This window comes from Melospiza georgiana, chromosome 7 (genome assembly GCF_028018845.1).
Source record: "Melospiza georgiana isolate bMelGeo1 chromosome 7, bMelGeo1.pri, whole genome shotgun sequence".
In the NCBI taxonomy this organism is placed as follows: domain Eukaryota; kingdom Metazoa; phylum Chordata; class Aves; order Passeriformes; family Passerellidae; genus Melospiza; species Melospiza georgiana.
Genome location: NC_080436.1, coordinates 26,457,188 through 26,481,758, shown reverse-complemented (window position 1 = coordinate 26,481,758; position 24,571 = coordinate 26,457,188). Strand labels below are relative to the sequence as shown.

The 24,571-nt window shown below is 47.7% G+C and overlaps 1 protein-coding gene across 1 annotated transcript; it reads left to right on the top strand.

Annotated features, from left to right (window-relative positions):
* The first annotated feature begins 360 nt into the window (after positions 1-360).
* RPL37A (ribosomal protein L37a) lies at positions 361-3,221 on the top strand. The gene is made up of 4 exons (XM_058027860.1): positions 361-455; positions 1,372-1,500; positions 2,353-2,435; positions 3,066-3,221. Exons 1-4 carry the CDS (start codon positions 453-455, stop codon positions 3,127-3,129), a joined length of 279 nt encoding a protein of 92 aa, XP_057883843.1. The 5' UTR covers positions 361-452; the 3' UTR covers positions 3,130-3,221.
* The last annotated feature ends 21,350 nt before the right edge of the window (positions 3,222-24,571 follow it).

The window sequence follows — 24,571 nt, the reverse complement described above, 5'->3', positions numbered from 1 at the left end:
CTGCTTATCCTCTTTAAAAACGAGCTGAGTGAATGGAACTGCCCAGTTTCCTTTCCTGCTGCGACTTCCCTCGCTGGAAACCCAGGAATGTGAGCTCCGGCGGTGCTGGCGCCCCTGCACCGCCTGGGTCTCACACGGGTTCCACAGGATGGGTCAGGCTGAAGGGACCGCGCTGCTCATCCGCTCGAGCCTCCCTGCTCGAGCAGGGCCCTGACAGAGCACACGGCAGTGTTGCAGCGAGGGAGCCCCCACACGCTCTCTGAGCAGCAGCGCTGAGCCCGCGCTCGGCTGTCTGCCAGTCTGTCTGTCCGTCCGTCCTGCGGGTTGCGCTCTGTCCCGCTGAGTCCGCGGCCAAGCCCGACCGCCCGGCTCTCCCCGCGTCACTTCCGCCCGCGCCGGCCCGCCCGCGCCTGCGCACTGCCGCTCCCTCTCCGCGTCGGCCCCGGCTAAAGATGGTGAGTGAGCCCGGGCCCCTCCGCCTCCATCCGCCTCCATCCGCGCCGGGACCGCCGCGCTGAGCCCGCGGGGCGCGTCCGGGGCAGCTCGGGGCTGGGGATGCGCCGCGTCCCTGAGCCGGCTCCGCGCTGCGTTGTGACAGCGGCTCGCTCGGGTCGGGCGGCCGGAGGGGAGGCGGCCTGGGTGAGGGGAATGGCAGCCGGGGCGCGGGCACAGCGGGGCTGCAGCGCTCCGTGTCACCGCCGGCTGGCCCGGGACGGACGGAGCTCTGCTCGGTCTGGGCGGCCCCGGGTGCCCGGCAGGAGCTGCGGGGCTGCGGCAGCACCAGCCCGGTGGCGTTTCATCGCCAGTGCTCCAGGGGAGGGCGGCGAGGAGGATTGGAGGACTGGAACGGCTCTCATGAGCACAGGCTGGGGGAGTTGGGCCTGTTCAGCCTCAGAAGAGGCGATTGAGAGGGGATTTCATTATATAAATGTATATAATTAGTTAAAATAGCGTACGGATATTATCTCTTCTGTCAAGAGGCAGGAGCCAGGCTCTTCTGGTGGTGCCAAGCCGTAGGACAAACGGGCAGACACCGATGCACAGCAAGTCCCACCTGAGCACGGGGATGAACTTCGCTGTGCAGTGACCGAGCACTGAGAGGCTGCGCAGAGGGTGTGGAGTGTCCCTCAGTGGGATGCTCGGAACAGCCTGGGTGCGCTCCTGTGCCGTGTGCTCCGGGCCGATCTGCTTGAGCAGGCAGGCTGGATGGACCAGGTGGCCCTTCCAGCCGCAGCTGTGCATACTCAGTTTTCCCAGGCCGCAGCCCGGCTGTAGGTGCTCAGCACTCAGTTGCCATGCTGGGAGAGGGGAGCAGCGAGGAGAAAGCTGTCTCTGTAGGGCTGGAGCTCATTCTGGTTTGCCTCCCCACAGGCCAAGCGCACCAAGAAGGTCGGGATCGTGGGTAAATATGGGACCCGTTACGGTGCATCCCTTAGGAAAATGGTGAAGAAGATTGAAATCAGCCAGCATGCCAAGTATACCTGCTCCTTCTGTGGCAAGGTGAGAGAGCTCCTTCCCCCCAAAAATGTCTTTAAAAATCACGTTGTTGTTGATGCCAGAAAGGTGCATCAACAGTTAATTTTTGTACTGAATAGAAACGTGCCTGGTTGCAAGACGGGGACTGGTGTGTAGTGAGCTTTAAGCTGCTGTCAGAGTCCTTGAAAAAGAGAGTAGACATTTCACATGAATGTTTAGTAGTAGTTAAATGAAAACAAACATTATTACATTTCATGATGCATAAGAGTGAGCAATGTTGCCATATTATATGCTTTACATAATTAATAAAAGAAACCTGACAGAATTGAAGCATCACAGTTGTTATCTTGATAGTTAAGGCTTAACTTGGACGTTTTTTCCCCTTTTGTAACTTTCTACAGCTTACCTGGCAGAGGAACAGAGCTTGCTTTTTCTACTTTAAACTTCTGATGGCAGTTGCTTACTTTTGTGTGCTGTATAACTCTGGATGGGGAAGAATTTCTGATAGAAAGTGATCTTACCTGCATGTGTACATAATTAAAAATTTGTTAGATCTAGTTTTTGACAGTTTGAAAGGTCCATCACCTTATGCTTTGCACAGATATTTTTATTGCTGTTTGTAGAGTAGGAATCTTTAAATTGTCTGGAAATGTAAAAATATTTTCATCATGGGGTTTTTACTTGCTTTGATTTGTTGTTGGGGTTTTGTAGTATTTCAGAAGTGTCTGCAGAATTTGAGTAAAAGGATTGTCTATCCCTTTCTTGTCTAAACTTGGCTTGTAGGAGTGCTGTGAAGGCCTTGCCTGAAGTTTCTTCTTCGGCCTTTTCAGCTGATGGAGAGTGACTTTATTTTTTTCCTTTGTAATTCTGTTCCAGACCAAGATGAAGAGGAAGGCTGTGGGTATCTGGCACTGCGGGTCCTGCATGAAGACAGTTGCTGGTGGTGCCTGGACTTACAAGTAAGGAAATGAAGGAGCTCTAATCAGTATTTATTCTCACATAGCTGTGGCATAATACAGCTTTTGACTTCTTTTTTTTTTTTTTTTTTAATTTTGATCTACTAATCGTTAAGTGGATCTGTCTTGAGATAGTAATGGGGGAAGTTGCCTGTTTTGTTAAAATTTGATTGCTATTCTTTGCAATAGGCAAAGCCAGATTTATTCCAAGATAAGTTATTTTCATGTTTTCCTTTTGTTGTAAAAGCAAAACAATTGAGTTATAATATCCTTTATTGTGGGGGTGCAGTTGCTGGCTCCCCTTGTTTGCTCCTTCCCCCACAATCCTGTAGAAGACACTCCTGCCCCACATGCGTGTAGCAGTTGTGAGGGACCTGAGCCCACACGTTGGTGCTCGTGGTCAGTGCATGACTGGGAGATTGGGGTTGGGATGCAGCCTCTGTAGTTCCATGTGCTTTGTGGAGCCAGGCCTACGCTGTGTTGTGAGGAAAAATTAAAATCAAAGTGGAGTTAGACCCTGTTTGACAGCGCAGTCAGATCATAACAGTTGGAAATGATAAGTGCTTTCTCAAAAATAAACAACACCAGCACAGTTGTTCTGCCACATGCAAATGACTCTGCTTCTCCCTCCAGTACCACCTCTGCAGTGACAGTCAAATCTGCCATCAGAAGACTGAAGGAACTGAAAGACCAGTAGAAGCTACTTCCTGTTCTCCTTGTGAAACATCCTTTTTCCTCCACTGTCAAGAGCTATCCTTTTATCAATAAAAGGATGATGATGGAGTGGAATAATTTTTGTCTTTTCTGCAAAAAGTCCTGTTATGTATGGTGAGTGCCAGGTGCCCACCAAAGCTGCCCCGTCATTGCCTTCCTCTACTGAATAAGGGAGAGAAAACAGAATGAAAGGTCTGTGGGGTGAGATAAGGGCAGGGAGAGATGCCTCATCAGCTACTGTCATGCGCAAAACAGACCAACCTGGGAAATCAGTTTAATTTATTACCAATTGTATCAGGGTGGGATAATGAGAAATAAGACCAAATGTTAATACTAATCACCCTCCCTTCTTCCAAGCCCCAGCTTTACTCTTCTTGCCCTCCCCAGCAGCTGCACAGGGGGATGAGGAAAGGGGGCTGAGTCCGTCACATGCTGACTCTGCTGCTCCAGCTTCCTCAGGGGGAGAGCTCCTCTCAGTTCCTCTGCTCCAGCGTGGGTCCCTCATGGCATCCCAGGTCCTGCCAGCAAACCTGCTCCTCGTGGGCTCCTGGGCTCTTCTCTCTGCAGGGCACAGGTCCTGCCACAGGCCTGCTGCACTGCAGGCTTCCTGCAGTGTCACAGCGTCCTTTGGACAGCCCTGCTTCAGCATGGAGCCTCCATGGGCTGTAGGACTGGGATGGCAGATTCATTTTAGAATAATTTGGTTGCAGTGGAAAGGAGGTATGTAGCTGTTTTGATTAGCTATAGAGAGAGCACCATAAAAGTATGAAAAATACATATGTAAGCAAATAATGGCAAAAAAAAAAGAGTAAAATGTGAAAAATACCACCACCCATGGATCCAGTGACAAGACTTGATTGTGGGTGACTTCAATGTCCCTTAGTTGAGATGATGGTCACAGTTCGTCTGTGCGAGGTGGGGGAGCCCCTGAAACACAGAAGTTCACTGGGTTAGTATCTTCAGGTGTGGTGGCAATGCCCAGGTTCCTCCCCTGAGGGGGGTGGGGTGTCCACTGGATGTAACATTGTGGGTCAGGTGCAGTCCAGGCCCTAAATGGGTCTGAGGGTGCCTCGGGGGTCTTTGATGGTTTATGACCAAGCCATGACAGCTGCCTCACATCATCCTCGCTGAGGCAGGAATGAATGCTGTCATGCCTACCCCTGCATGTGAGTGTCCCAGTACCTTTCAGGGGAGGGAGGAAAGGGAGGAGGAGTTTTACATCTCAGCCAGTGGTGTAAGGGAGGACATTTGCATGCTAAAAAGAATTTTCCCGTCTTGAAGGATCTGCTGCTCAATGCCCTTCTCCCTCACCTGGCTCAAAACCAGTTTGTTGCTAAACAAAAGTTGATTTAAAGTCCTGCACCTCACCAGCTGCTTTTGGAAAGGCTGATTGTGTCATTAACCCTTAAAATTTCAGTCTCTCAAAGGTGCCTGGAGCATCTCCTGTTTCTGCTGCAGTGGCCTGGGCACCTCCAGACCTGTTCCTCTCATACTCTCACTGCCCTCTCTGGCTGCAATTGCTGTTTGGGTTTTTTTCTCCTTTAATCTGTTACCCCAGACACCACCATCACTGCCAATGGGCTCCTCCTTGGCGAGTGGTGGGAGACATTGGAGTGGGCTGACACTGGTTTTGTCAGGCAGGGGAAGCTTCTGGCAGCTTCTCCCAGAGGCTGCCCTGCAGCCCTCCCACTGCCAAACCTTGCCATGCAAACCCAGTGCACTGCTCTGTATTTATAGGTCTAACTATGGGGACGCTAGCAGTGCTATCCAGTAGTTTGAGTGGCCCTGGTTACTGGGGAAGCCATTAAAAACCACTTTCCTTTCTAGTTAATTGCACATTTTGTTGCTTGCGTACGCTGAGGTGAATCTGAGGAAAGCTTAAATAACTTGGAGAAGCCTGGCTCATCTTGGTATGTCCTTCACATCTGTACCTCGAGGAATAGAGTAGAGCTCAAGGAATGGAGGAATGGGCAGATGTAAGGGGGAGAAGAGAGAACACATAAAACATCTCTGCCTTCTCCCATTTCCTCAAGAAACTGGGCCATGTGCTGCAGGATGGCTGGTGCTGCTAATCCTTCAGCACCTCGCACAGATAGCTGTGGAGTGTTCTGGTGTGTGCAGATCTCGGGGTTACCCCGCCTGAACACTTTGCTCCCTGGTCTGGTAGCAGGCTCTCATGTCCAGATGTTTGAGTCACCTAATCCACACTGAGTTGCAACAATAAATTTTCATGTTAAGCCAATCCTTTGGGCATTCAGTCTTGTTGAAAAAGCTGCTGTTTGAGTTAATAAGTGCCTCCAAATAATCCATTTAAACCGTCAAGATGCTGGAATATCTTTTATGGTCTGACTTGTGAGTTTCAATTTGGTTTTATCTGGGGTTTTTTTGGTGGCTGCATCTCCCATCCCTAGCAATACAGGTCAGAAAACAAAAGTCTTGTTAATAACTTTGGTTATTAACAAAATTTATAAACATTTTTTTCTGCTGGAGGAAAAATAGCAAGAAAGTAGCAGAGTTGCTTATTTTTATTCCAAATTAAGCTTTACATGGATTTGGGGAATGATAAGCCACAGCAATAATGATTCATTAAAGAGCCTGACATCTTCAAAATATTAATTCAAAGCTGGACCTAAGTAGGAACTTTTTCCCAAGCTGCAAAAAGTCTGTGGCTCACAAGTTTGACTTCAGTCACCTGAACTTGTTTTCCAAACTTTTCATTTTTCCTTTTAATTCGGTGCTTCAAACTTCCCTTACTAAAGTCAATTCATGCATTCAGGTATCTGGTGTCATTCATATTAATCTGCATATCCTCATATCCCAGCTGGCTTGGTGGTGTAACCCCTTCCCTGGGAAGCCAGTTGCAGTGCCCACCCGCTCTCTGGGTGAAGAACCTTTTCCTAATATCCAGCTTAAACCTCCCCTGACAATTTAATTATGTTCCTTTGGGTCCTGTTACTGACCACCAGAGAGATCAGCCCCTGCCCTGTGGGAATGTTGCATCCTCTCATGGGCAGGACAGTGTGGTTCTGCACATTGCTTTTTATTCTTGATTCAGTGTGCTTGGGTCACATTTCCAGGTGGTGAGACATGACTCTGCACACCTCTGTGCTTTCTTCATTAAGGCAGAGGTCGTAATTGAAGTACAGGTTTCTGATGAAGCTTTCTCAACTGCTCTAAGTATGAATGGCTATTCATTAACAGGTGCAGAGGATATGTTTCACTGTGTTGATACCCCAGGATAGCTGCACAGGTATCTTATCTGAGACGACTTCTACTCCTGCTGGCTGAGGAGGTTATTAGTTCCCTTTGGATTTATATTTGCAGAGGTTGGAGCGGGGCAGGGTAGAAATACAAAGACGAGATAAGGATGTGAGACGATCTTTTTAACCTGGATTGTGTGGTCCTACTTGTGTGGTCATCCCTAGCCCTGTGGGATGGGCTGTGCCCACAGATCCCCTGGGCATCTTATGCCGTGGTACCCCGGTGTGCTCCTCGGCAGAGGCGTTCTGCGTGGGTGAATCTTCGAGGCAGCCAGTGCCATTTCCCCGAAGTGAGGCAGGCAGGAGGAGGGAGGGATGCGCTGGCAATGCTGCGAGCGGCCAGCGGGCGCCACTGCCGCTCTGCTGCGCGGCCGCTGCATCCCCGGCTCCGCTGCATCCCCCGGCTCCGCTGCATCCCCCGGCTCCGCTGCATCCCCCGGCTCCGCTGCATCCCCGGCTCCGCTGCATCCCCGGCTCCGCTGCATTCCCCGGCTCCGCTGCATCCCCGGCTCCGCTGCATCCCCTGGCTCCGCTGCATCCCCCGGCTCCGCTGCATCCCCGGCTCCGCTGCATCCCCCGGCTCCGCTGCATCCCCCGGCTCCGCTGCATCCCCCGGCTCCGCTGCATCCCCCGGCTCCGCTGCATTCCCCGGCTCCGCTGCATCCCCGGCTCCGCTGCATCCCCGGCTCCGCTGCATCCCCCCGTCAGCGGCTCCGCGCCTCTGGGCTCCGGCCACAGTTGCTCAGCTCAGCGGCTCCTGCTCCCCCCCAAAACACATCATAGCATTCTCTTCGATTTTCTGTGACAGAAGGCATCGGGAGGTTAAAATAGGAAAGGGCAGGTTGGACATGAGGATTTTGTAGTCATTTGTCACCTCTAGCAAAGCTGAATTTGTGTCATTGCTTTCCTGAGGATTTTTCCTCCTGAGAAGCTGAGAGGCCTCAGGAACGAAATGTAAACAATGGTTATCTGCTGCTGTGGAATGCAACAGGTGCATCTGTGATTGGTCTCATGTGGTTGGTTGTAATTAATGGCCAATCACAGTCAGCTGGCTTGGACACAGAGCCCGAGCCACAAGCCTTTGTTATCATTCTTGACTATTCTATTCTTAGCTAGCCTTCTGATGAAACCTTTTCTTCTATTCTTTTAGTATAGTTTTAATGTAATATATATCATAAAATAATAAACCAAGCCTTCTAAAACATGGAGTCAGATCCTTCATCTCTTCCCTCATCCAAGAACCCCTGTGAACACCATCACAAGTTCTCAATCCAAATGCTGTGTATATACTAGGAGAAATTTACATTGACAGCTAAGTGATTCAGACAGGTGGTTCTCCAAATTTGGCATTTCCTCTGGGAATCTAGGGTGAAAACAGGAATTCTAAACAATATTGCTTACTGCTTTCAGTACATTTGCTGTTAAACCTTAGTCAGGAACTTGGGTAGAGTTGTCTTAGATGCTGTAGCAGCAGAGAGCTGATACCTGTCCTGGAAGGTGTGAGCTTATGGCAATGCCAGACCCATCTGGATTATGATAGCCCTGGGAACTGGAGAAGGGTTTGATGGAAACTGAGACTTTGAATCTGACTGAATGTTCTGTAGATGTGGCTGTGCAGGTTAGTTTATCTTGGTTACTTTTGAAGAGCAAGTGAGAAGGGGACCTCTTTCTCAGAGCAATCTATCAGTCCCATGGGATTTTTCTTTCAGGATCAAGGATATAACCTAAGGGGATGGTAGCTGTAATCAGCATGGCATTTCAGGTACCAAAAGGTGTTTAGGAGCCCAAAGGAACTTGGAAATAAAAAAAACCTGAACAAACTCAGGGCAGCTTTCCTCATTCTGATTTCTGTTAAGTATTTCTTTGTTTCCAAAACAAAATAATTGCTTTGGCTTTTCCCCCTTTGTGCTTCCTGCCCCCTCTTGGTGACCAACACCCTGTTTGGTCTGCAGGGGATCACAATGCTAAGCCTTGGGGGCACCCCTGGAGCTGTGCCCCATATTAAAGACTGGGAGTTTAGGGCTTACAGGAATGAGAAACCTCAGCCACAGAGGTTGGTTGGTTGCTCTTTCTGCATGTCCTGACTTAAGGGTGGTGTGAACTCAGCCTCTGTGCAGGTGCTCCCTTTTGGTTTGGTGTCTTAGGAATCTGACTGTAACACAGCCTGGCAGTTATAAGCAATGGGCACCATGTTTTAAGGAGCATATTCCAATGTGATTTCTAACTTTCATGGCCATCAAATGTTTTGTTGTATGGCCAGCTGCTTTCCTCCTTGAGCACAACCAAGGCTTGCTCATGGCCTTCCTAAGCATTTCCTCCATGCTGCATCCCTAGGAGATTTCAATGGCACTTCAGAAACAAAAGTGACTGATGCAGGTGAGTCACCTTCCTCGTGTAGACTAACCCTGTCTTGGGACTATCTTCCAGGTCTCTCCCTAGAAAGAAAGGAGATTTAGTGAGGAAGTTTATTGCTGGCTTTGCATGCAGCTCAGAACACTGGACATCAAGAGAAGCAGCCAGATTTAGAGAATGATGTGAGCACCACTTCAATGGGCTGCAAGTCACCATCTGATTTTATGTATTATCCTAGCTTCCACCTGCTGCTCATCCTACCTGGATTTTCAGCAGCTCCACTTGGGGGACAATTGCATCACAGAGCTGGCCCAGCTCCTATGGATGAAGCCAGTCCTATGGGTGACATCTCTCTGCTACCCAGCTATGCAGCAGGGCTCCCAGCTTTCCTTGGAAAAATGGCTCCTTAAAGGATGCTACAAAATGATTTGCAGCGGCATGAGATTGTGTATTTCCAACAGCTTGAGGTGCCTGCTTGAAGCTGGCCCCAGTGCTCTGGAAGTGGGCAGTTGCCACTGGTAACACATCCTTGCTCCGAGTATTTGATCTCAGCGGATGTCTTTTGAGCCACGGAGTGTGGCAGAGTTGTGGATATGCCTCAGGTGCCCTTATTAGATGCCTGGATGCATTTTGAAAATGGCTGCTTAGAAAATGTCTAATTGCTATTCCACATATTCAAAAGCTTTTTTTTCTCTTGTCAAGGCTTTGGCATGCCTTGGATTGCTAAATATACTTTCCTCTTGCAAATTCTTGGCAGGAATCTGTGTAAGGAATCATGCCAAGCAGTCTCTTCAAATGTTAACAAGCTCATCGGTGTGGCTTTCCCAGTGCAGGGTTTGTGCTCTTTTTTTTTTCCACCTTCCTTCCCAAAAAAACCCCAACCCTTCTTTTTGTACACTGTTGCTCTAAGCACATGAACTATGGCAGCTCTGCAAGAAAGGATTTTTCTAACCAGAGCCAAAAAAAAGTGCTTGATTCGTGTTCAACAGTTTGGTGTCACAGCCCTGCTCAACCTCCCGGGCTCCTGTTGAGTAGGACGCATGGATTTCGGGGTGCTTGTGGAAAACCTAATCCATTTCCTCTCCTCCTTTGCCATTCTTGCTTTTCCTCTGTTCTTAGCAAGCTGGACTGTGTTCTTGCATGGCAATTGTAGATTTGATGTCTTTCTTCCAGTAGCCTATTAGCAAGTGAATGAGGTTGTCATGCTCCCCTTTTGTTTCCTCCCCAGCGCTTATCCGGGTGCAGAAGCAGCCCTGGAGGTGGTGCCTGCAGCCGGGCAGGACCCGAGATTAGAGCTTCAGACCGGGCTGCTCCTCTCCCTCTGCCCCAGGCAAAGAGCAGCGCTGCTCTGGCATCCGGAATTTACAAAGCAAAGAAAGCAGCGAGAAGCCAGAGCAGCACCTCTGGAAACCTCAATGTCTCCCTGAAGGAAGCCTTACCCTGGGACAGTCGGCATTCATCAATCAGTGTGAGGTTACACATCCCCCTTTGGCTTCACGGCAGACAATACTGCCTGAGCATTTGGAGAGCTTTGCCCCTGATTTGCTCTCCTGGTCTTCAATCATCTGATGGACACACCTTGAGAGCAAGCCTTTGTGTCCAGGTTGGGGGGTTGGATTCCTCTCCCTGTACTCAGCCCTACCTCCTCTTCATGGAGAGGATGCTCCATGTGGGATGCAGGGAAGGTGCTGCAGAGGAATTGATTGTGGGGCCAGAGCCTGAGTGCATCACACTGCAGCCCGGAATGAGCAGTGGGTGTTATTGAAGGGACCTCTGCTCACACTGAGGAATATTTATTTATAACTCATGAGTTTAGTTTCAGGAATTTGCTCTGTGACCCTTCTCCATTTCTTTGATTAAACCTTCTATTGTAAGATGAGAGTTTTATTTTGCAGTCCTTCCCCACCCTGAGACAAATGTCCTGCAAGTCACAGCTTTGCTCTGCCCTTCAGGCAATTCTGGAACAGCTTCAGCTCTCTGCAAGTGTGCAGAGAGAACCTGATTCCTTCAAGTAAACATACTTGATGCTAAGTGATGGGCCAAGAGGGTACTTGCCTTTTTCACTGAATATACTTCTTCCAAGTTGCCACCCACTACTGGGCCTCACCTTTGAAGGAAGACATTCTGATGCAAAGAAGGATTGTCTCTAATATCCCAGCTGTGAGGGCAAGTTGATTGCTTGAAGATAGGATCTTGGGCTCTATCATTCATGTCTTTTTCCATTCAAGTGGTTGCATTTGAAACTGTCCCTACTATTACTATGATGGATTAGATTTGAGATTAAAAGGCAAATCTGTAAAGGGAACATTAAAAAAACCCTTAAATGGAAACTAGACCCAAGTCATGCAAGGAAAGAAGAGGAACAAATAAATAATCTAGGCATTAAACAATTAATTTTTAACCTTAGTCAGCTGAAGATGTATTTTTCTTTTTGCATGAGGAATATGAAACTGCGAGTTCCTGTAGCAAGCAGGAGATGCTGGTTCCAAAGTAGGTCCACCTCTGAGAGAAATGCTCAGAAATGCTGTGGTGCTCCTTGGGGACCTCAGGTGAAGGCTGTGCTGGTACCTGTCAAAACAAAGAACAAAACGGTCCAAGAAAAAGATAGAAGATGGTAAACAATCAAACGGATATGGAAGATTCACAGCCCTAAAAACAGGCTTTTTATCTGAGCCCATCAGCAGCCTGGCCATCACTTTGGTTTGGACTATTATTACTGCACCAGTGCTTAGCAGGTGAAGACAATGATGGTTTTACAATATATACCTTCATCACTGATAAGTCATTTCACATTGCTCACTTGGAGAATCTGAGGCATAAGAAATGGTGATAGAGCTGCTGGTGGTGTTACTTTTTTGCTCTCAGAGGGTAGAGAGTGATTGTACATGGTAATCAGGCTACTTTGTTTGGTCAGTGTACTTTCCTGCCCTTTCCTACTGCTTCCCTTCCTTCTCTGGTGTGTTCTCACCTTACATGGACCCCTCCCATGTTGTGAGGCCCTTAAAGCATGGAACATCCTCTTGTTTTGCCCACTGGGGCAAGCTGAGCACAGAGGATCCTGCATGCTGCCTGTTACCTCTGCTCATCTGGAGCATGGAGATCACCCAAGCCTTTGAGAATACATTTCAGGAGCATTCCCTGCCATCACAGCAGGAACTGGTACCTTTGTCAAAGGGAAAACTTGCCATCACTTGCAGAAAAAGGGGTTGCATAGAAATGAGACAGACTCTGGCTTGTGGTTTTGCTCTAAATCAGCTGCATTTTTAACATTCAGAAGCCAACAAAGATGAAAGACTGCTGGTCAACCTCTCTACTCCCTTGGGGAAAAAAGTAAAAAGACTTGATAAATATTTTGCATTAATAAATTCCATTTGTCTTATAAAACAAAGTTTGCCAGCTACCAAAGCAGGAAAAATATTTTACATAACTCTGAGTGCGACATCTAAAAGGTTGCTGTGAGCCTGGTTTGAGCAACTCTTTCCATCTCCCAGAATGTGAAGGAATGCTAATCTTCACCCAAGCTAGGACCAAGCTTGCTGCATGTGTCTGTGTGGTGGTGCCGCTCTGGCTGGCTGCCAGGTGCCCACCAAAGCTGCTTGACTTGACTTGGGGAAATTAATTTAATTTATTGCCAATCAAATCAATGTGGGGTAATGAGAAAATGAAAACCAAACTCTTAAAACACCTTCCTCCCACCCCTTGCTTCTTTCCCAGGCACAACTCCACTCCTGATTTTCTCTCCCTCCTCCATGGCCTCAGGGGCACCACTGCCTCACCATGGTCTTCCCCATGTGCTGCAGGGGAATCTCAGCTCCAGCACCTGGAGCACCTCTTGCCCTTCCTTCTTCACTGAGCTGGTGTCTGTTCCTCTCATTCCTCCCTCTGTTGTGCAGTAAGTTCTTTTCTTTCCCTTCCTAAATCCCTTATCCCAGAGGTGCTGCCACCACTGTGGATGGGCTCAGCCTTGGCCAGCTGTGGGTCCATCTTGGAGCTGGCTGACATTGGCTCTGCTGGACACAGGGGAAGCTTCTGGAAGCTTATCACAGAAGCCACCTCTGCTATCAAAACCTTGCCATGCCAACCCATGTACTTTTCTGCCAGACAGTTAGATTTATTGAGGGCTGATCCAGCAGGTGAGAGGTAAGCCATGGAAAAAGAGATAAAGATGTGTAAGTGTCCCAGAAGCTGTTTGTGAACCCAAAACAATGTCCCTCATTGTGCTGTGGGAACGTTACTATAAAAAGCAGGAAAAGCACAGCTGCCTACTATTATTATTTTGTTATTAATTTTTAAGTGTGATGTTGATTAATCAGTGGAGCAAATTCCCCAGGGATGTTTCTTGGTCTGGACTACCAAGTTTCTGATTCTCAGGGCAGGAATTAAACACTGGCTGTTCCTGCTGATCCTGACAGGATCTATGTGATGGTTTGCATCACCGTGCTGTGGTTTCATGTCAGGCCGTGGAGTGTCAGACATCAGCCACGGCATCTCGGGGAGCTGCAGGAGGCTTTGCAAGCCCGCACCCTCAGTCTTGGTTAGCACTTCCTGGCACACAGAAATACAAATTGTTGAGTGGTAGAAGAAGGAGACACCCAAGCCTGAGACAAGCAGGGTGCAGCTGAGATCTGCCTTCAAATAACAGTCTCAAGACCACTTCAGGTTTGGCACTCGGAGCATTCCAAGCCAAGGATGCTTTTTTGGCTTTGTAGGATGCAGATCGTCACAGCTGACCAACCTCCCTCCACCCTTCCCATCAGTTTTCCCTAGGTATCAGCTTGGTTTGCAGGAGCTGGGGTTGTTTCTCTACTCAGTTTTAGTCCATCTCCTGGTCACCCCTGCCTGCTTCCTTGAAGATGAACTGGCTGCAGCTTTTTGTATGCTTACACTTCCCCTTGAGCCTCCCTTTGCCTTGGGCCATCTGCCACCAGATGATCTTTTGGAAGGAGGGGGTGACCAACGGCTCACAAGTCTCACAAGTCAATGTCAAGGCCAGGAAATCCTGTGAGTTAAAACACAAAGAAAATGAGGGATGCAGCAGCTCTGGGGGTACAAGAATTGTTTGGAGATTGTCTCTACAAGCATTAAAGCCCCCCAGCCCCACTGCCAGAGATGTGCATGCCAGGAAGATATGCCATGGTGAGCCACTGGGATATGACCATTCTCTCTTGGGAAGGTATTTGAAATGGTTGACTAAAGATTTATCCTGATTTGGGGTGAAAATTTATTTGTGAATCCCAAACAATGTCTCTTGTGGAGCTGTGGGAATGTTGCTATAAAAGTCACGAAAGGCCCAGCTGTCTACGATTATTGTTTTGTTGTTAATTTTTAACAATAAGGGCAATTACCCACTGGAGCAGATCCCCCCCTGGGATGTTTGTTGGTCTTCAGTATTTAAACTTTGAGGTTCTGTGAGCAGAGACATGTCTAGGGCAAAGTGTATGTACAGCACCGAAAACCTCAGCGCCTTCAGCCACAGCTTGTGCAAACCTACTCTCAGTTGTGTTGCAGCAGTTCAGGAGGGCACATGTGGCCAGACATGCTGTCTCAGCAGAGGGGTGGGTGTCTGCTCTCTTACTGGGGTGGCAATACGTCTTAAAAAAACTTAGAGACCTGAGTAGCCCTGAGCACCTGAAGTCATTCCCAGTTTTATCAGATTGATATTTCACAGCAGAATGGCCTGTTCAGGCTGTAAATAGCCAGCCCCTAGCTGAGAACAATTAGTATTTGTTCTAACAGCAACTGAGGCTCTTTGGAAAGAGTTTCAACAGCTAAAGGATCAGTCCTTGGTCACCAAGGGCGGCGTGTTGTTTTGGTTTTATCCTCCCCCTCTCCCCCTCAGCAGACCATGCAAGTGCCTCCTCTTTTAGGAATCAGTTCTGGAACAAATGGAGACTCACCACTAAATTATATCTCTGGGCAGAAAAGCAGTGCCAAGGCAGTCGGTTGGTTTTGTAATGTAGGACAGAGCCCCCCTTGCCCTGCGTGCAGTCATGCACAGACTCCTTGGCAGCTAATTAATAATTTGCAGTTTAGCAGCGGCTGCTCCCTTGCATCATTTCAACGCGGTTGCCAAGTGGAAAATTGAAAAGCAAGAGAGAGCCAGAGAGAGGATGACAATGACACAACAACAACAGCAACAACAACAAAGGTTTAAAGTTCTAGGAAATTTCACTATGTGAGGTCAAAATTCTTTGTGTGTTTAGGGGCTGGGCTGTTGGCTGGCAGGCATCTCTAGTTAACATGGCAAGGCCCTTTCTTTTCAAAGTGCTGTTGTCCTCAAGCACCTCCTGTTTTAGAGGAATTTCTTGGCCCTAAAATGCATGTGTTTGGGGCGGGGGAGGATGTGGGGAGTACACAGGGCAGGTGGAAGAGAACTCCAGTGAGGGTTTTTCTCATGGTTGGGAAAGTAACAAGTGCTCTGGGGATAGGGACAGGCAAGGAGGGATGGTGAAGCACACCTCCCAGGACAGGACTGGGAAGAGGATGGGGGTGATGCCACAAAGGAATTTGCAGAGCAGGGGATACCCAAGCATGGGCTTACAGCCAAAGGAAACCTGGTCCTAGTTTTTGTGGATCCTGAGGAGCACATCTTGCCAGGAGTGTCTCTCCTCCCACTTTGCTGGTCAGCAGTTGGCCTCTGTTCGGCCTGTTCATGACACTAAAGGGCTCTCCTCTGGGTGGAGGGGTTTTTAGCATGGTCCAGTTAGATAACAGTAACACTATGGTCTCGTGAGTTAGGTTTTCCACTCTTTTATGATGCTAGCCCTGGGAAAGAGCTGGAGCACAGAATATTGGCACAGCAAGAAGTACAGCAGCTGAACTGAGCACGTGGAGTTTTCACACATCTTCATGCTTGAGGTTGTCAGAGATGTGAGGAGAAGGAAGCCAAGGGAAGGCTGGTATTCAGAGCATCTGATGAGCTGTTTCTGCTTTGCCAGCCTTTCTTCTGTTTCTCCTCTCCATGGAGGAAGCCATGGAGGCATCTGACTCTTCCCAGCTACAGTCACAGTAGCCTTCATGGGGTTGGCAACTCCAGGATCTGTGTGGCTGGAGACTGGAAATTATTTGTGGGAAGTAGGCATAAAAGATCATCAGTCTAAACACATGACCTATGAGGAAAGGCTAAAAGATCTGAAGAAGGAGAGCCTTTTTGAAAACATTTGTTTTTAAATACACAAGATATTTTGCTGTAAGGTGAAATGGCCTCATTGGTTCTCTGTATTCACTGCAGACCTAACAAGAAATGATGACTGAAACTCCAGCAGCGGGTTGAGTGTTGGTTGGACATCTTCTGGCCATGTAGATCTGATTGACCTTGCTTTGAGTTAGGCTTGGAGCAGAGACTTCCAGAGGTCCTTTCCAGCAATAAAATTCTAAAATTCTGTGATATGAACAATTTCCCTGCAATAAGGAAGGCCACACAGTGATGAAGTGAGGTCATAGTAATGTCACGTCTGGGAAGTTCCAAGTTGGAGATTAGGCAAGCATTTGTCAGAAGTGGCTTGGGGAGAGCTGTCAGTGTTCAAAGGAGGGAAAGTAGAATGTCCTTCTGATGTCTCTTCTGTTTTTGACTTTAAAAACCAGCAGCTCTTCACTCTCAAGCACTGACATCTGAGGGTATCAGGCTATGCATCCTCCACTTCTGCTTGGAGGATATTGAGGCTCACAGATAACTGGCATGAGAAAGGATGGGGGAATCTGGGAGGCCAACTGGTTCCATTCAGAAAACTCTTGTTCTCCCATGTTCACCCTCTTGGTTTGGGGGCTTTCTGGAGAGGGAAGGAACCAATGGTGTAGATGAGATGACTCATGGCCCTTTTCTAAGAAGCCCAGTAATGCTGTGTTGAATCACTGAGCAAACAGGCAGAGCTGCAAATACCCAGAAGTCTTGGGCTCCTTCTGCTGCTCACATTTCATGATTTCATTACTAAATCTAAACCTGGGGCTCACAGTCCCTTCCCGGGAGGTGTGTTTAACAGCACACACATATCATCAGCCACATCTCTTCCTCTTTGCCCTGAGCCATTGTACACAAAGCAGTGATGGGGGGCTTGTAGCTTCTTGCAGTTTCTTGCTTCTGTGGGATTCCTGTGGGCTGAGCATGACTGAATGGCTGTGGTCCTGTGGATGAGAAATGCCTCACACCCTGCTGGCACCGAGGAGGGATTACTGTTCCCTGGTTAATGTGCTTGTTTAATGCCCTTTCCGTGAGGCTGTTTCTCAGGCTGTTTTCCTTGCAGGATATGTCTCTGTGTGTGCAATTAGCTAAGAGACATTAGCTTAATGACTTGTGCGTGTCTGAGTAAGGCCTGGCCCAGTCTCGGATGGCTGCCTTTCTCCTGTCTGGAGACTTAATTCTCTGCAGCACAAACTGCTCTGTCATGCTCATCCCAGGGGCTGGATGCAGACAGTGTCTCTTGCTGGTCCCCAGCCAAAGGAACCCTGCTATCACACATAATTGCCTCCTTGACTCATCGTGACTTTTATTGCTCCCACCCCCCCTTTTTTGTTTTGTTTTATAAGTTTGATTTGTTCTTTCGAGCTATTGTTTCCATCCCTGTATTCCCAGTGGCTCCAGAGGACTGCAGTGTATTCATGCAGGAATTACTGGGGCGGGCTCTGTGGTCTGTTTTGTGTAAGAGTTCAGACTGAGTGATTGTTCTAGTCTCTTCTGGCTGGTTTCTGAGCTTATGGATTAGGCAGAGGGAGAGCAATACCTGGACAATGCAAGCTGCATTGTTCAGGAGCCTGGTGCTGAATCAGAGTCCCTCACCAAAATGTGGATGACCATTTCTTTTTAATGGACTGATTGTCTTGGTCATCTCAAGTGGTCCACTGCAGCTGGCTGAGCAGTGGCTCAGGTAAGATGAAGGGGACACTGGTGATCCAGTCTTCTGAACAGTTGCAGAGCCAGAATTTTTCAGGACTGTAAGAGCAGATCTCATAAGGAATATCTCCTCCCCCTCCATCTTTTGTCCTCAGTAATTTTCTTTCCCATGTACTTCAGCCTCAGCTTCAAAACTCAGCCCAACAAATGTGTCTGGTAAAAGACAGGTTCATCTTTCTTGTTCCTGGCTGCACTGAAACTTCTGCTGGCTCAACTGGATGACTTCTCTAGGCAAAAACGGATTAAGTTTCCAGAGCCACCACTGTGAAACTATTTGCTGTGATTGGACCTGAACAACAACATTTATGGGAAGAAAGGCAAGCAGATAGGGGTATCCTGTGAGCTTGCTGATAGGTAAAGGCATGGTCAGATAGTGTTTTTGAACCAGACATTGTCTGCCTAGTGCTACCTCTGGTCCTTTCCTGAAAAGTGAGGGCAGGAATGCTGTACATTTTGGATAGCAGTAAGTCAGTTTATCTGCCCCTCTGGCCTTGTGAGAGGTTTCATTGGGCCTCCAGGCACCTCCATGTCCTTTCCAGTTCCTCCCTCCTTGTGCTACTACCCATAGGTAAGGTCCTTGAAGCCATCACCTGCAGCTCACTCTCAGGAGGGACCTGTACTTGTTCCTTGGTGGAAGCTGAGAGAAAAGGAGTGCTTGGGTGGACCATGCTGGAAGATTTCCTTCAAGGATTTCTCTGTGGGTAGGATGTGTGTGCCACAGAGGCAGCTGTTTTGGAGTAGGTGGTTTGAAATACTGTCTGGAGCAACAGGAAAACAAGTGACAAGTTCATATCTCTCATTGCTTTTCCTCACCAATTTGCACTTCTATAGTAGATTTGGCAAGGCATCAGCTTCAGACTTGGCACTGGGAGGAACAATCTGAATTAATTTACCTTATCTCTGCTTTAAAAACTCCAAGATCTATCAGTTTATTGTCATCCTGGAAAGGACTGTGACATTCCTCTTATTGCTGAATACATTGTTCATGTTAGAAAGTGTCACTCATGTTGTTTTTTGACGTAGATGGATATAATCTGCATTAAATCAAATACATTCCTTTCATTGATGTAATTAATGAGCAGAAGGCATGGGGCAATTGTTAAACTGCTGAATACTGCAAATGAAGGCCTTCAAGAACAACGACGAATCCGTGCCTGTAATGGAAAGAGCAAAGACATGTCAATCTTGTTTAGTTACCTGGTTATAGGATTCAAGATCCTTTACTGACAGTTTCAGAAAGAGTGTGACAGGGTAAGAATATAAGAATACCAGATCCAGTAGCTCCTATTGAGCCAAACCCATATGAACTCTCTCATCAGATATGTTTCTTATTTTCTTACATAAATTGTTTTCCTATTATGAAAACCAGTCCTTTTTGTGAAACTAAGTATTTCAACAGGGTACATCTCTCTCTGAGGACTTTTCCCATAGATTTTTCATGGGAAACTGACCAAATAACCCAACTCTGAGGTTATTTTCTTTTAAATCAAATTTATGGGCCTTTGCTGTAAACCTTGTAGGTTTTATTTCTTCATGTTAAACCTGAGAAACATTTTTAAAAGAGATCAAGGATAATGACATTTTTTAGCAGCAAAAAGCAACATTTTAACTACCTTTCTTTCTGAACAGCTTTGCTAATAGTTCATTAAAACACTGTTAAAAGCCTTGAAGAGGAACAAAACCTCCATGCATCATCTCCATCTGTCCTGAGAGGTGGGCAAGGAAACCACCAGGAGCTCATGGAGCAGGGACTGTACTGGACAGGGAGCAGGTTCTTGGCTGCTCTGTGCATTTTCCTCCCACAGAAGGCACTGAAGGTCATCATCATGCCCACTCCTCAAGACTTGGTTTTCATTAATTGCATGGGTTTGGGTTTACTATCTCCTGCTCCACACACAGGCCCTTCCTGAATGGACCTCCTGGGCCAAGATATTTCTGCAAAGAAAAGTCCAGAAGAATATTGTGAAAAGGACTTTCCCTTTTAGATGTTGAAGACAAAGCTCCATTTGGGCCTGTGGCCATCTTTAAATAGAGTTGTATCAAAAGATGAGTCTGTCCCTTCATTTATCAAACAAAACAATTTATCTCTCTTTTATTCATGTGTTGCACTAAAGCTCTACAAGTATTGGATAAGGCTGGCTGAGCCACGTTCTGCCTGGCCTCACTGCTACCATGATGTTTTGGGGTTATCCGTGAAGAAGTGAGAACATTGGATACAGATGGATGTGCTCAGGTAATTCCCGCTCCTGCTTCCTCCACTGGGCTCAGAGGGATGGAAAGGGTAAAAGGCTGCAGCAAGCCAGGCATGGAAGCCAGCTGTCCCATGCACAAGTCTCCAGGGCCTTAACCTCCAGACCACAGCGCTCAGCTTCTTCTGAAAAAGGGCAAGGCTGTACAGCAGAACTGTGGAACTGGAAGGCTTGTGGGCTGAAATGAGTCCAAAAGACATATTAACAGGCATGAGAGGCCTGTGATGAAATAGCTAAGGTATTAATGCAGCCAGAGGCTGGTAATGAATATAAAAAATGCCCACATTTACCCAAGAGGTCCCAAAGGTCTTTTGTCCAGAACATTGTGATCCTTAGAGAAATCTCTTAAGAAAGTTAAACCACAGGGTTAGGGCTCCAGCACAAAATCTGGGCTAGTGTGGTCTCTCAGCTGCTCCGAGAGACCTGTGACCTGATGAGACCTTATTTGCAGTGTTGTTAAAGAACATGGATATCATGCTGTGGGACTTGTGCCCTGTCAGGTGAGGGTGCCCTCCTGCCCCTGTGGGTGGTGTGAGTCCCCCACTGTGTCCTGTGGCTGTGCTGCAGGTAGCAAGGTTAGCTCGCGTATTTTCAGATGAGATTCTGTCCCCTGGTGACAGGAGAAATCCTGAATGCTCAGGTACTACCCATGATATACAAAATGCTCTTCTGATACTTAGCTCTCCATCTCTCAGCTGCTGAAGAAAACCTCTGAGGTGCAGAGCACAGGATAAAGTGCCACCATCACAATCTGACCTTCACCACTTCTTGTTTCCTTGGCCCATTCATTTTTTAATGCATGGAGAACCTTGGTCCTTGGTGCTTGAACCATGGGCTCTTGGTGCTGAGCAGAACTGGGTTGCAAGGAGAAAATGGGCCCTGGAGGCTGATGAAAGCAGAGAGTTGGATGGCTGAACATGGTGCTGGATAAAGTGCACACATCACAGAAATGAGGAAACAAAAGCAGGTTTGATGGATCTTCCTCTAAAGTAAATTCTAAACCAATGTCCATCTCATCTGCTTTTGGAGTGGATAAACCCACTTTTTGGGACTCATGTACTGCAGTCAGGCACCTTTTGGACGCCCCCAAAGGTGTGGCAGGCCCTGACTGTCCTCAAGGCTGTATCCACACTGCTCACTCTATGTCTGTGTGTCCTTTAGCCTCCCCATCCTTCAGAATTTTTTCTTTTGTACATATGATTTCCCATTCAGAGTGCCCCAATGAGGATGGGCTGCTGAGTGGAGGCATTGCTGTACGGCACTGGCATGTCCCTTGGCATGAAAACACCACCAATGCTGTGATTATTTTGTGCACCTGATGTGAGTTGTACAGCCATTCTTTGCTTTCACCATTAACAAGGCCTGATTTTAGTCCAAAACAAGCTTTCTTGAAACAAAATAGTCATTTTCCAGTCTTCCTGTGGAAGCCAAAAGTATTTTAAGTTGGACTGGGCTGGCCTAAACACAGGGTGGGGAACGAGTCGGTAGGTTTGGGACATTTTAATAATGAAGAGAAGAATGTGAAAGGAAGGATTAAACATGGTGTTTTATGTGTATTTATTGAGTCAATTTATAAGGTGCCTTTTGCAAAATATCTTGAGCGCTGCATGGAAAACCACAATGCAAAATATTTGAAAAATCTGAACACGAAGCCAGCGTGTCCCAGCATACAGCCAGGAAACAAAGGAGAAGCTGGCACTGGGAGCAGTTCTCTAATCACCAGGCCCCAGCAAAAGGAGACCTGTGTCTGCAGGACAAGGTGAGCCATCCTGGGAAGGATCTGTTCCCTGTGCTCCAGACAGCCCCAGGTGGGTCTCTGTGGGCAGCCTGGAGGACAAATGGCTCAGCCCATCAGATCTCCTCCAAGAGAGACCTGGGCTGACAGACCTCAGTGGAGATAGGGTGACCCTGGCTGATCTAGGAGGCCTGAAGGTGGCCCAGTGCAAGCCCAACTGGTGAACACATAGGAGCAGGACTGCCTGGATGGGAGCACTTTGAGGAACACAACCACTGCTCCATCTGTACTGCACAATCCCCAGGACTGCTGCCCCTGGACCCTTTTCAGGGAGAGGCCAATTAGAACCCCATTCCACCTGGCCAAGGCAAGAGCACAGATGTTTATGGCACTGTTTCTGCTACGGGATTTTCTTGCTTGGAACTAAAGCATGAATTTTTGGCATGCTGCTGTGCTGATGGCTTTTTCCTGTGAGATGGCCAGGGCTGCCCCTCCAGCTGTGCGGCTCTGTGGAGGGGCTGCCAAGTGCTCCCCAAAATCCTTGTGAAGTCCATGGGACACCTGTGTGGTGAGGAACACTATAAATGATGCACTTAACAAGAGTGCTTTGAAGTCATGGGTACAGCAAAAATATTCTGTGGAGGATTTAAATGAATTAAAGAAGAGGTAAAGACCTCAAGGCAAAATTGCCACACCTCTATTATACAACTTCAATCATTTTCAAGGGTGGCAAGGAACTGCAAATGGGTAGAGTAGAAAAATGACCATACTGATTGCTTTGAGCTATACAAGCTGCATTTTTTAGCATCTGCAGCACAATTAATTTCCTTATACATATATTATTTTTCCTAAAAATAATTTGCTATAGTAAGAATGAAGGAATACCATGCCCATGGGACAGAGATTAATCTGCAGTACATAAGGACATATCTTCAGGGGAGGAATTATATCTACAAGAGGAGGTATCATACCTACAAGAGGAGGTTTAATTGCAGGAAATACTGCTCATCAAATTGCTGAGTTGTCAGCATATTTGAAGAGATAATTTTGTTTTGCAAATCTAACCTGTGCAGTTTCTGCTGTGGCGGAGGCTGGGAGAGATGAGCGAGATCAACAAATGTTGTGAGTGGGGTGACCCTCATCACTTCTTCTCTTACAGTCAACCACTTGTCTCTCCCAATGAGAAGAGTTAAATACTTTAAAAAACCCGAAACAAAACAAGAAAACCAGCTCATAAAACTTCATCTGTTGGCAGTGAAGCCCAAGACAGGACTTCAGTCTGGTTTTAGCTCATCTGACAGAAGGTCAATCCACAAAGTAGCCCTTTGGTTGGCTGGGACATTTATTACATATATTAAGGCTTTGGGCAATCTGTTGGGAAAGGGGTTTTGGACAGGTGTCCTTGAGAGTGGTCCAGGGTCTTTCAGTTATGAGCTGCTTGTCCACCTGCCTGTCCCAGTGTTGGAAGAGAGGTGAGAACAAGAACTATGAGGGCCAAAGCTTCCATTTAGATCCTGAATGAGAAGCATGGACTGATGCTTCTGCATCACCTGGCAGCATCACCAGGCAGCATCACCTGGCTTTCTGTCACATGGCTTTCAGGTATTATCTGGACATTGCCCTTACCTGGAGGACTTTACCAGCTAGGAGCAGAACTGATTTACAGCCTGATATTTTTCAGAAATAAGAGTGTGCCTAAAGCAGAGAGGTGCTTGTATGGATGATGTTAGAATGGGGGTTGATACTTGGAAGTGCTGAAAAGCATTTCTGGAGGAGCTGGTTTGCATGTAGTAGAATTTGACCTTGAATTTTCTCCTGCAGTTCAGGCCAACACCCTCTACCCCCTAGGCATGAAAAATGTTCCTCCCCCTTTCTTTAAAAATATATTTGTTATGTCTAATTTTTCTGGCCAGAGCACTGGTACAGACTCGTACCCACATTGCTATGTGGGTCAGGGGTGGGACGTGATGTGACATGTGAGTGACTTTAGCTGAGCTTACTGGAGTCCCCAGTGCAGTTACACCAGCACAACTGTTCTCTTCTGGGGACAGTTCACTGTCATTCCAGGGGATAGTGGCTTTACTGTCTCAGTGAGAAGTACAGCTCTGTGAGTCTTCCTGGGCTCACACTTGGCTGTGGCAGCCACAAGCTTGCTGTGACATCCATGCTGTCAGTTCCAGAGTGGGTTTGAAAGCAGACATAAGCTCTGACCTGCTCAAGGGACATGCCAAGGGATTCTGGGTGTCTTGGAGCAGTGTCTCTGATGATCCAGAGCATGTGAGCTTGGATCTTGGCTGTGGATCTCCAGACCTTATGTGGGACATGTGTGGGTGTGTGAGTAACGTGACTAGCAGAAGAGTCCCATTGTGGGGACAAGCTCAGGTGGAAGAGTCATGTCCCCTGTGATCCCATGGGTTAGGCACAGAACAGGACATGGACTGAAGCAGTGATGGAACAGGTTTGTGTGCTCCAGCCACGGAGCTGCAGCCGACTGCCTGGTGCCCAGCCAGAGCAGTGCAGCACCCAGGCCCAGCTCCAGAGTGGTTCTCCTTGGGATCACACACACAGCTTCCTCCAGCCCAGCTGCTGGCAGAGTGGAGGCCACTGCCATGCTGCCAGGTGCATGTGTGAGTCACAGAGCACAAACCCCCCATCCCCAAGTCAGTCTAGACACGGTGAAGTCCAGCTGCCTGCAAACACCCCATCCCATCAGCTTCCCAGCCAGAGCTCTCCTGGCTGGCTCGGGTAATTTGGAAGGACTCCAGCAGAGAGAGGATTTGGCAGGCTGATCTCTCACAGTTCTTCCCAGTTCAGACCAATGTGGTGAACTGGTTTACCAAACACTTCATACTGTTCACTGTGCTTTTGCCCTTCTTTGAGTAATGACTGTGTTTATTGGCACAGTGTCAACATTCATGAAGTGACACCCCTTGCCTTCATGT